General features: G+C 36.7%; 1 protein-coding gene across 1 annotated transcript in view; it reads right to left on the bottom strand.

The window, feature by feature from the left end:
- DOCK2 (dedicator of cytokinesis 2) overlaps positions 1–12,274 on the bottom strand; it is a 154,659-nt gene that overhangs the window by 90,308 nt on the left and 52,077 nt on the right. Inside the window, exons 26-27 of the mRNA XM_023936251.2 lie at positions 10,023–10,171; positions 3,782–3,874 (exon numbers count right to left, since the gene is read on the bottom strand). Of these exons, the coding sequence (XP_023792019.2) occupies positions 3,782–3,874; positions 10,023–10,171 (242 nt within the window). The remainder of the gene's footprint in view (positions 1–3,781; positions 3,875–10,022; positions 10,172–12,274) is intronic.

Raw genomic sequence — 12,274 nt, 5'->3', positions numbered from 1 at the left:
ATTCCTATAGGAAATAAAAAAGTGCCACATACACACCACACAATTTATAGTGTGAAGATTGGAAGAGCAGTAGAAATTTGTAGACTGTTGGAAGATAAAAGTATTGGCTACAAAAAACTTCTCTGGTTTACAAAATTACAGCATAATCACTAAAACTAGCTCTCAGAGCAGGAAATATATGTTAGAAATACAAACACATTTTTAAATAAAATTGAAAAATAACCAACAACTCCCCACAAGTTGTCATAAAACCCTACCAAAAAACCCAAATCACAGCTACCTGCCAGCACTTGATTATGAAAATACTGTGGGCTTCTGAGAAATACATATTTAAATGATATATGCTATATATAAAACATTGCACAGAATGCAGTTTACTCCAAAATTACTGTATTTGAAACTGTTGTTTTATGGAGTCAAACTGACTTTCTTTAAAAATTAAAAATGTATGAATAAAATACTGATTTGTCTCCTGTTACAGCAGTTCATGTAGGGCTTCTGATGGTTCTGTGCACTATAATAATCCTGCCAGCACAGACACACAACATCTTCCTAATGGCACTCAATCTCTAATGTATGTTTTGTATATTTCTAGGCCCTTTAAATGTGATGTTATCTTTTGTAATAAAACGAGATATTTTTATTAGGTTTCAGGAGTGAATTAATAATAAACAACATTTAGATTACGAAGGAAGGGAAATGCTGTTCTTTGGGAAAAGAAAAAATAAATGGAAAGCTAACAGGCATGTCATGGAATCATTCTTGCAGCATTTCCAGGTAGAGCAAGGATGTCAATTTGAATACCAAACAGAAGAGCTGCAGCTTTTAGCTAGACCATGAGTGTATTTGAACACATCAAATTCTCCAACCACTGCAGCTCTGCAAACACTTTCTGTGGTTGTTGTCTGCTCTAGTGTGGCTTTGCTAAGTAGAGCTCACAGATTTCTTTTTGGCAAAGTTTTATTTGTACAATATTTGATATAAATACTGCCTAAAAACATTTCTGTGTAGCATAGCTACACATTTATTTCATCATGTTAAACAGATATTGTGATCAAAATCAAGTTTGAAAGTACTAAAGGAAACCTTTTAGGTGCATATAGTGGATTTATTATATTTTTATTTGCCTAATCAAGCCAAGACAAGCATTTTTGTGTTCTACATGGTTTATGAATTTGACTTCTATAATTCCTGTAGGAGGACTTCACTACATGACAATAACCTTTAACTAAAAGTCTAAATCTCATGAGGTATTCAAGGTAAGGCTTGAGTAGCCAGTTTCAGACAATAAACTTGAGCCTCTTCATGAAAGTGTAGAAGCCCTTCTACAACTACAAACAGTGAAGATTTTGTGGGCTTTTAAGAGCAAAAACTACCAAGCAGCTGTTAAAGCCTTCAGCTGCTGAAACACCACAGTGAAGGCAAGAATGGCATTTAACTAAGTCTTCCCTGAAGTAGCAGCAGAGAGCCAAATTACCTTTCCACCACCTCCTTCTCCTGGGGAGATTATTTCTTTCTGAGCCTGACTCTTCTCAGTAATTACATGAACACAGCTCCCAGCAGGCACTTACCAGCTAAGCCCAAGGCAGAACCCTCCCTTTCCCTTTTTCCCTTCAACTGGCATCACAGCACTAAAGGATCCAGGCAACTGTAAAGCCAGATTTCTGCCAACAAGCTAGAAGATTGTGAAAAGAACACCTGAATATGAAAATTAACCTGCTTAACCCTGTCAGAAAGCATAAAAAACCTCTCAGGTAAATCAAATCCAGTTATCTGTCAGGTGCAAGGCAATTTCAACTTGCAAGCAATTATAGGTTTTGTAAATTGTAACCATTGTTCTTATCAGCATAAATCAGTGTTAGCATTACTTTCTATAGCATTTTCAAGTTATAGTAAATTACACTGCAGAAGTTCATAAAAATACTTGCAACACTCACAAACACAGACTTAAAAATCTAAAAAAAATTAAGTAACAGACTTAAAAATCTAAAGAGTAACCTTCTGTCCTCCTGGAAGTGATAGATTTGAAATGTCACTTATATCTGTATAACTTCAGCTACAGAGACCAGCTGCAGAAATTCCACATGTCCCACCTGTACTTGCAGAATTCACCACATTTTCAGCAATTTGAGCTCATCTAAGCATTGTTCTGGACATAATTCTTGACTGTCGGCTTCATTTTGAAAAGATCAAGCATTTGGGCTTTCACAGCAAGTTTGACCCTCTCAAAAGGGTTAAAACAAACCTGAAAATTAACTTGGTGAACTAAAGTAGAACACAGAGCATGGAAAAAGCTTCTTTTGCCAGTTCTTTCTGAATAAAAAATTCTTTTGTTCATTAAAAACAATTTATTTGCTTATAAAAGGCTACTCTGTTAAGAAGCATTGCTTCAGCTGTAGAAAACATAGCAATTTATTGGAATTCTGCTTTGGAACACCTCTAAAATGCCCAATAAACAAATATGTAGAGGTTCTCATAACCATAATTAGAAGCAAGTGAAGTGCATTTCAAAATTCACAGTGAATTTGCTCTTTTCAGGCTAAAACAGCTGAAGAAATTACAGTAGATGGGAGGGGGAAGAAAAAAGAAACAGATTTTCTAAGCCATTTCAATTTACTGTAACAAGCTTGTTTCCTACTGGTTTCCTAATGGATCTTTTATGCAGGATTAAAACAGCTTCGTTTTGCCTTTTCATGTGCTGTTTATGGTATCCAGAAATAGTTCTTAACAGACTGCTTAGGTCATGCACAACACTCCTATCACACTTTCTTTGTACAGAAAACACTTTCCAGCACTCCAGAGAACTGAAAGGGTCACTGATCTTCATTCCAAACCATTCCCTGTTGTGACCATGGATGTGCCCGAGGGTTCCACAAGAGCAGCGACAGCCTGGAGTTCAGAACCGCAGCTACAGAGATGCCTCAAACTTGCAGATGTACCACCAGGGAGTCCAAAGCAACCACTGGCAAATATTTCCTCTGAGGAACTCAATTAGTCTCCTCAATTATTAGGAGCCTAATCATTAGGAGGCACACATGCTCTGGCTGGCAATGATCTAAAACTGTTATTTTCCAATAGAAATAAACAGGGAAACACAGGATGTTTTTAAAGGCACACAATGTACCTCTTGTGGCCAAAACCATCAAGTAAATGATGCTATGATTTTGTAGAATAAAATAAATCTCCAAAGACAAACCATTAAAAAGCATCTTCCCATAAGTGAACAGTCTGAAGGGCAAGCTCTGAATTCCCAGTGAATTCCTTGCATTCCCACATAGTCTAAATCCAGAGGAGCGCTCAGGTGATGCGTACTTAAATCTGAATAGATTGCAAAATTTCAATATAACTCAAACAGAACCTTAAATCATAGAACCTCCACAAAATAAAATCTCAGGTGAGTGCTTAGTGCCAGCATATGCCCAGATTTTTTTTTTTAGTTTTACTCATACAATTTCACTATAGATTAGTAGAAATACTCTTTTCAGTGCCTTAAACCATGTATTTTATGCAGGTTTGCAAAACTTTCTTCTTTTTTTGAAAATATCAATTAACTTTCTATTTATCATTTGTTCTCTTAAAGAATGTTCAAATCTTATGACTATATTTCAAAATACTGTGACTACAGTGTCACAGCTGAATGAAAAAAAAAGCAAAGCTTGAGACTTTTTTAATTAAAAGCAAATAATTCACAAGGATGCCACAAATGCTATATTTCCATTTTTTCCAGGATAACTATAAAATGAGTTTCAAAGCATTGAAAATGCATTAAAATATTACTCACAATTAATGGATCTCGTCCCATTGTAATAACAGTTCTGTTCACTGTGCGTAGTAACTGCACCATTATTTCTTGAATATGGTGAAAAGTTGAAGCCTGCAAGTGAAAAAAACCAGAGTTTTGATATTAAAATCATATCTCTTTGAAAAGTAAGAAGAAACCAATTATTTCCATTTTGACAGTTCAAGTTGTACAATATAACAGCCCTATTGAAAGAGCAACACTAATTCTTCTTGCTCACACTGCTCCTTAGTTCCAGCAATTTCAGTGGAATACTCGTGTCCAATTTCAATCCAATTTCAGCCCACTCTACTCCACAACTGGTTTTTGTTTCAAACAGTCACTTCCCATCTCTCACTCAAAGGACTCCTGCTCTCCCTCTAACTGTGCAGTCTGTAGCTTAACCCTGGCACAGTTAACTTGAGGCAAATTCTCTCCCAGCTCCCTGTATCTGTCAGTGCTCTCAGGGCAGGCTGGGGCACAGGAATATTCTTAGCTGGCAGTCACAAATACAGAGTTATTAAAGGAGAAAGTTGTCCTCTGTACCCAAGCTGTTCTGGGAAGGCACAAACTGGACATGGTTGGCCCAAGTACTGCTCTTGTTGCCTGTAGGACAGTATCTGGTTATTTATTTTAAAACCCTGAGCAAATGGGCATGACCTCCTGTTCACCACTTTCACTGACCTTACTCTGATCACTCGACAACTTGGGAAAGCAGCATGCAACAAGAAAGAAAAAGTCTAAACAAATTTCCAGTAGAAAAGGATATTTAGCTTACTCCAAGACCTTTACTTAATGTCAGATATAGCATGGAAAGAACACAATCACAGAAGCCATGTAGAATTCTTAATGTTTTAGGTAGCTGAGAAACTGCCCCAGGTTCTGTTTTTCCTCTGAGTCAGCCAATGTCTTCTTTTTTCTTCTCCTGTTCTGATTGCCAGATAGAACCACACACCTCAAAACAGGGACCTTCCTCACATCTGGCAATTTATTTACTGTTACCATTTAGTCCTCCTGTGTCCCTTGACAATGACACACAAGCTGAAGGGATCTCCTCACCTGTCACAGCATTTCAGAAATTGTTATATTCTATAAATGAAAAACATAGTCACAGAATAATTTGTGTTTGGTGTTTCCTTCTTTAAAATTTCACTTTCTCTGGTTCAGTCCTATGTTTATAACATGACTACACTTGAGAGTGGCTGCACAGAAGACACATTTGTTGTTTTTATAACATTGTTTATCACTATAATTTAAAAAAATATTATCAATAGCCAAAACTGATAAACTATCTAGTACCACTTAGCACAGGGATATAATTTGTTCATTAGTTTCCCTTTTTTTTAATTCAAAGATGAGGGCTCATATAATGTAAGTTCACTTCCAGATATCAGTATGTGCTATACCATAATTAGCAACAGTTCAGAACATTGCATAATGAGTTTTAACATTTAGCCCTGACTCCATCATTAAAGATGAGCTCTATTCTTAATTCACGAGTAGCACATAACAAACCTCTCCTGGAAAGACTATTACATATGCTCAGGCACACAAAGGTTATTTTCTACCAGACCTTTGAATTTTCAGAGAAATCTTAGCAAATGAAATAAAATGGTTTCTCTATGAAACTAAGACTCCATTTCTTCTTGATAATCAAAGAAACGATTAAGCATTCAATAACAACATTGCTAAATTAACAAAAATTGTTTTCACACATTATCAATACACAAGATTTCAGCTTTTATCTTACAGCTTCTAGCTTCAGAAGATAGTCTAATAACCAACTGCAACATGTGCTTTTGCAGATCATTTTTCTCTTCACAAGGATGACATGGGAAAACCCACCATCATTTGGCCTCAATCCATTGATTAAGCATAAGATTTTAAATTAACTACTTGTATCATGTACAAATGTTCTCTTGGAAAAAATTTAATTGTATTATTCCATTTAATTAAATATGGTGATCAAAAATGTTTGTCTTCCCTGTTGGAAAGATTTGCCAAGGCATGGAACAACCAGGGTTCATGCTCTGCAGGCAGGTCAGCAGGGGAGTGCTCTCACAGAACTCAAACACCTTCGGGTTCCTTGTCAGGCTGGATGGCACAGATGGGTACACAAATTAGCTAATAGAAAATCCAAGCCAGACAAAATTTCACTCTCTTTCAAAAATACCTGTGCAGAGTAAAAGCAGAGGCTGTTTGAGTTAGGTTTCATTTTCTATTTAAATTGCTACAGAATTGGGACAGAAAAAGCAATTCTGTTGTTTCAGAGTCTAACCCTGCACTTTAGATTCTGATGGAGTGTTCATTTATTTGGACAGTGGCAAACAGGGACTCACTGAATGGCTGCTTGGGAATTACAACATTACCCAGCCTGTACTTGAGATACCCACTTGGAAACACTTCTGTCAATTCATTTCAGCTGTCCCTGCTCTGTCTCCTCCCCAGCTCTCACCCTGCTCTCCCCTCCTCCCTGGCATGGGCTCAGTGAGAAGCACAGGAGGCCTTGGCACTGTGCAAACACAATTCAGCAAGAGCTAAAATTTCATTGCTGCATTATCAACACTGCTCTGGTCACAAATCCAAACCATGGCACTGTGTGGGCAGCCACAGAGGAAATGAGCTCTGAACCAACCAGATCCTGTGTGCTCACTCTCTGGTGCGCCCAGTTCTGTAACCTGTATCCCCTCTTTGACACACATACAAATAAAGGCACATATAAAAGGATAACGATATCTTTTTTAAACCATAACTCATAATCCTGCATTGTTCTGGCTGAAAAGTCTCTGCAGAATACCTTAAGGTAATTGGCCTTGAAAGAACATGCAGAATTCCTGACTACATCCCTTTGAAATTCTCTTTTGCTAAAGCGTTAAGATCCGCCATAAGTTAAGGAAATGCTTAAAAAAATTCTTTACAATTCTAAAATACCTCCAGGCTTGTTTGCTAGTGTTTGCTAAACAGCTTAAAACTCAACTGCTGCCAATTATTGACAATGCACAGAAGAAGAAAAGATTCTTCATCTCTCTGGCACTTACAGTCTTAACCAAGATTTCTCTGTAGATTCCAAGAGAAAGCATTTACCATTTTATTTAATTTTTTAAGCACTATAAATAAAAAATTGTTCTGATTCAGTAAATCTTAAAACATAGCATATATGTCAGATTAGAGGCAAAGCCTCCTCATGAAGAACTGCCAGACTGCATGAAACAGTGTTGTAAAGAGGAAAAAGGGAAGTGGTTTTAATTAAAACATAAACAAAAAATCACTGATTTAATCATGACCTTCATCAATGTCTTGCAGTTCTGAGATTTAACTGTATTTCACAGGTGCTTGAAGCACAATCTGAAGCTACAAAGCTAATTTCAGACATGATTAAGTCAAAACATGCCATTTATGTCCAAAAATTGTTTGCTGGAGAGGAATCTTAAAATCAAACCTTAACATCTCACTGAGACACCCAACAGTGACTGTCTTGTCATAAAAATAAACTCACAAACACTACACAAAACAGAGATTTTCAACAACATGCTGGCTACCTGCAGAACCCAGCAGTGAGGCAGCAGCTGAAGAAAACAGCATTTGAACACAAGGATCTGATGATTCCCATGTTCCCACTCCCTAAAAAATGTGAGGCAAAACAGCAGAGCAGAGCAGGTAATATGAAAATATCCTTGCCTTTGACAAAGAAAATGCATTCTTCAAAAATTCTTTAACAACTTCAAAGATCACTTCACAGTATAAATTTTCACCACATGAAACAGAACAACTACTGCTGTTTTTTCTTCCCTGTCCTTTGTGTGTGTTCTATTTCTGGTGACTTTCACAAAATAAACACAATGCAAAAATATCAAAGTTAAGTTTCCAAAAAGTTTTGAATACTAGTCTGAAACCAGGTTTCTCTACTGAGATGGAAAAAAACAGAAGAAATAGGGAAAAGATATGGGTGTTGTTAATTTTGTAACGTGATTCTGCTGCTAAAGGCTACAACTTTCTCCTCCAGCAGGTCAAACTCTCCATTTTCTTAGAAAGATGTTAAGAAATGCAGGGAATTCATTGTTGAATAGAAAACTCTATTCATTTTAGGGTTCAAGTGTAGTCCCAGCTGAAATAATTTGGTTAATTACCAAACCAATTGTCTGTATCTGGATCACTCTGAATAAAGGCATCCTGAAGGACACTGCCTGAACAATAACTCAGCCATATGTGAACCCTTGCATTTGCCTCCAGGTAACAAAGTATTTACTGCTGCAAGCAAATACAGCCTTGAAACAAGATTTCTCACTTAGGCTGGAAAATAAACATGTGTGTTACACTCCAGAGAAATCTGTAGTGGCTCTTAAAGACAGATCAACGTGTGATCCTTGGATGCTGCTGTGTCGCCTTCCTTTGCTCCTTTTTCCTCTGTCAGATAAATCACCTCAATAGAAGATTTTCAGTACTGAAGCAGGATCAGTGTTTGATCAAAAAAATGAGATAATAATCCATGGATTCCTCTGTCAAGGAAGGAAAAAGCTATGAGTGATGGCCACACATTTGCTGTTGTGGTTACAAAGCCCAGTGTTACAGTTTTATATATCCTAAAATCCATATTCTGTCCTACCAGCAGCTGCATTGCCAGAGGCAGGCCAGGGTGTGGACTTTCTGCAACAGAAACATCTGGTTCTTTTGTTGATATCCCAACTATTCTATGATATTTCTTAGGAATTTGATGCTTCTAGAAGCTCAGCATGTTCTGATATCACTGCTGGGTTTAAACTTACCCCAAGGGGCTTTTCTCCTTGTATCAGAAATGCATCAGTATTCACTGCAAGTACAATCTGTAAATACCTGTGACCCAAAAATCTCACAGAGAATCTCCAGTTTACCTTCCTTGAAAGAAACTATTGCAGAACTGCCACTTCTGTTGAAAAAATATAATTTTTTTTAAATTCATGTGTTTGAAATTCTCAGCAATTCTTCTGCTGTTCTGCATAATGTTCTCACTCACACAAAGATGAGCTACAAACCCATATTTTCAGTAGGCTTTAATGAGCTTTTAACGTGTCAGCAACTGCTGCTATGGACATCAACTGTTAAATTCAAAAATAAACTTCATTTATGCAGTACACATACAGAGAAAGTATTACTCATCTTGCTTTACAGTTGTGTTTTACCTTTTAAAGGATACAGTAACAAAACTGGTTACTTTGCTTTAGAGCCTTATGAGATGATAACTTCAATTTTTGCCCTATCACACTTTCACCATTTTTCTCAAGAATTACATTTCAAACTCAGAATTTCCAATATTTCTTCTGTATCCCCTTGGATCAACCCCTCCTGAACTGCTTAAGTCTAAACCAATGAGGCAAATAGCTCCTAATACACATGGAAAGATGGCCCTGTGCAAACTGAAAAGCCTCAGTGGTATCAAAGATTTTTATAAAATCAAGATATATGCTGTAATGATTTCATTTACTAGGAAATGATCCTAGGAGCCACAGTGAAAAACCCCTAAAATGACAACTTGTCTTAATCCAAAGTCTGCAAAGCTTGAACACGTGTATCAGAAAATTACAATTGAGGAAAAATCAGCACATATTCACAGATTAAGGAAATTACAGTTTCTTAATGTAATTAACTATGATGTTTTCTCAGAATAAATTCCTCAAATAATTGAGAAGCTTCATTGAATAACCTACTGCTCATTAAAAAGTGAGGGCCTAAAAAATCAATTCAACATTCTCTCAAATGAGGAAAAAAAGAACCACTCAGATGAAAATTTCAGTGTTCCAAAATTTCAGAAATCTGATAAAGAAACTACAGTCTCCAAGTGAAATACAGTAAAGAGTAATCTGTTTTAGCCAGACTGAAAAGACTTTCTGCTGAAAGCAGAAACCATACTCTACAACATTTGCACAGTGACAAGCATTTGTTTCAGACACTGCAGAGGTTTTTATGAGTTTATTCTGTATAATTAAAATAATTACAGAATAACCAATAGGAAGTTGTGGTTGGAAGGGACCTTGCAAGGTCATGTAGTCCGTGAAATCTCCATCATCAACTGGATCAGGTTACTCAGAAGTCACTATTCATCTTTAATACCTCAGCTGCCCTTTGGTTTATGAAAAATAGGAGAAAAGTTCAATTTGCCACTGACTTGTACTAAATATTTGACAGAGATTAATCATCATCAATAATTTACTTCCTAATCAGCTCTGGCTTTCTACAGACTTGGGCTCTCTACATCATCATCAATACTCACAGGTTCCTGACAGCTCAGCACCTCCAGGATGCTGTTAAGTAATTCAACACAGTACTTCCTCTCCTGGAGCTGGAGCTGCTGATCTTCCTTCTGTTCCAGTAATTCCCTCAGCTCTTTTGTAATCACAGGAAGCAGAATGTCCCTGCATTCTGAAAGAAAGCAAATTATCTTAACAAGAAATAGTAATTAAATACTATGTGCAAAGAAACCCTCCTCCCAAAAGTGAAACACTTTAACAGCCACAATCACAACATGGAATTGTTGATTTTCCAATCGTGCCTTGGGAATATTCCAAACTTGTGTGGTATTTTCATAAGTCAACAATATTTTCATATATCAATACCAAAAGTTCCTGATAAAAATAATTTTCTTCAGTTAAATTCTGAAGCCTGTTCAGTTTATATCAAGTACTTGGGGACAAATTACTCACATTGAAATTAATTGTGTTTAAGCAATGACAGGATTTTAATGTAAGAAAATTACTGTATTTATTAACTTTTTTCTGAAAATAAGACTCATACAGCAGAACAGAACTATGTAATAATTTTTGAAACATATCTTCTAAAAGCACATAAAAGAATGTAATAAAAAGACTAATGAAAGGCCTATCAAGCCTGTGATGGGGAGAGCTGTGCATAAATTCATCCTTATTTAAATTTAAGGAAGTTGACATAAACATGAAGTTGCATTCCAATCTCACACATACATTTTTTAAGAGAGAGGTGTTTATAGGAGATGTCAGGAGTACAAAAACCACAAATCTGAAGTAACTTGAATGAGAGAAATATCTATCCAGGGATAAAAAAAATATACTTTTTTTAAAAAGAATGATTTAGAGCACCTGGACACACAGTGCACTCTCTGATAAACAAGTGCAGGGTGAGACATGGTGAAACTTTATCTAATGTGATTTAAAACAAGCCAGGGGCTCAGAATCCCCCCAGAATAAGGGAGTTACTACAGAAAGACAGGAGAGTGAGAGAAAGACAGAAAGCAAGCAAGAAAGCAAGAAAGATGAGAGACAGAAAGAAAAGGGAGAAAGAGAGAGAGAGAGAGAGAGAGAAAGAGAGAAAAAGAGAGAAAAAAGAGAAGAGAAAAAAGAAAGAAAAAAGAGAGAAAAAAGAGAGAAAAAAAAGAGAGAAAGAGATGGCAAGTAGATTATAACTGTCTGAATTTTGCAGCTGAAGCAACAGAAGCAGTCAACACAGATTATTCTTATTTGAAGTAACAGCTCCAATCTACTCGAAGCCAAGAGCTTTTAATCATGTCTGAAGAGCAGCATAATTTCTTGCCTCAGAAAGTATCCCTACTCTTGGTAACCATTTTCAGAATACTTATTCCAAGCTACAAGACAAATGTAACCCAGTAACTAAATTACAAACTCACCAGTAAGACAGCAGTTAAAGAACACATATCAACAACACAAGACCTGTTTGAAGAGCAGCGTAAAAATGAATTTCACACAGCCTACAGTCCCTTTATGTGCCCAATTCTGCACAGACACGCTGCCTGCAGCTGCTGCAGGCCACAGCCACCCCTCTGCAGCAGAAACCAAAGGGCTGAGTTCACAAAACACAGAGTGGAGCCCAGCAGCAGGGGATGCCCACACTCCTAAAGTACCTCTGTGTGCATTTGTGCTCATGGACACACACAACATCCAGAAGTCAGGACTGGCAGCTTCGTGGTCACCAGCTGCAGACAGCAAATATTATAAATTTCCTGAAACTGAGATGTAATTCAGTACCTAGCAAACACTTCCTTGATTTGCTCATATGAACCGCTTTTAACTAATGCAACAAATGCAGTGCTATTAGTTTAAGCCAAAACTAAACCAAAGAAACATCATTAGCAACAAAAAATGTTACATGCAATACCAGAAAAACTTGCTGACATGTGATAGGACCTTTTAAATAAAGGGATTATATATTTAGTCAACAAAAAAGTGCAAGTTATAAAAGAGATTATTAGCTCACTACTTTTGAGAAAGCTAGTAAAAAACTCAAGTTCTGTTTTTACTATTGTCTGTGGAAACTGTCCTTCAACAGTCTAAGGTTGTCCAGTGGGGAAACAGTTCCTAGTATGATCAGTTCAGAATTTATTCATCAAAGATTCTGATCACTCCAAAAATATTTAAGCTACATTTTGGATATAGCAATTATTGCTGTTGTTACCATTGAATGGTGCTTAGCAGAAGGACCATAAGTGTAAGAGTCTTACTGAAAGGGCACAGATTTAACACATTTTAAAGTGGA

This window comes from Cyanistes caeruleus, chromosome 15 (assembly GCF_971803275.1).
Source record: "Cyanistes caeruleus chromosome 15, bCyaCae1.hap1.1, whole genome shotgun sequence".
In the NCBI taxonomy this organism is placed as follows: Eukaryota; Metazoa; Chordata; class Aves; order Passeriformes; family Paridae; genus Cyanistes; species Cyanistes caeruleus.
Note: the sequence above shows the minus strand (reverse complement) of the source record. Positions and strands in the feature narration are given on the sequence as shown.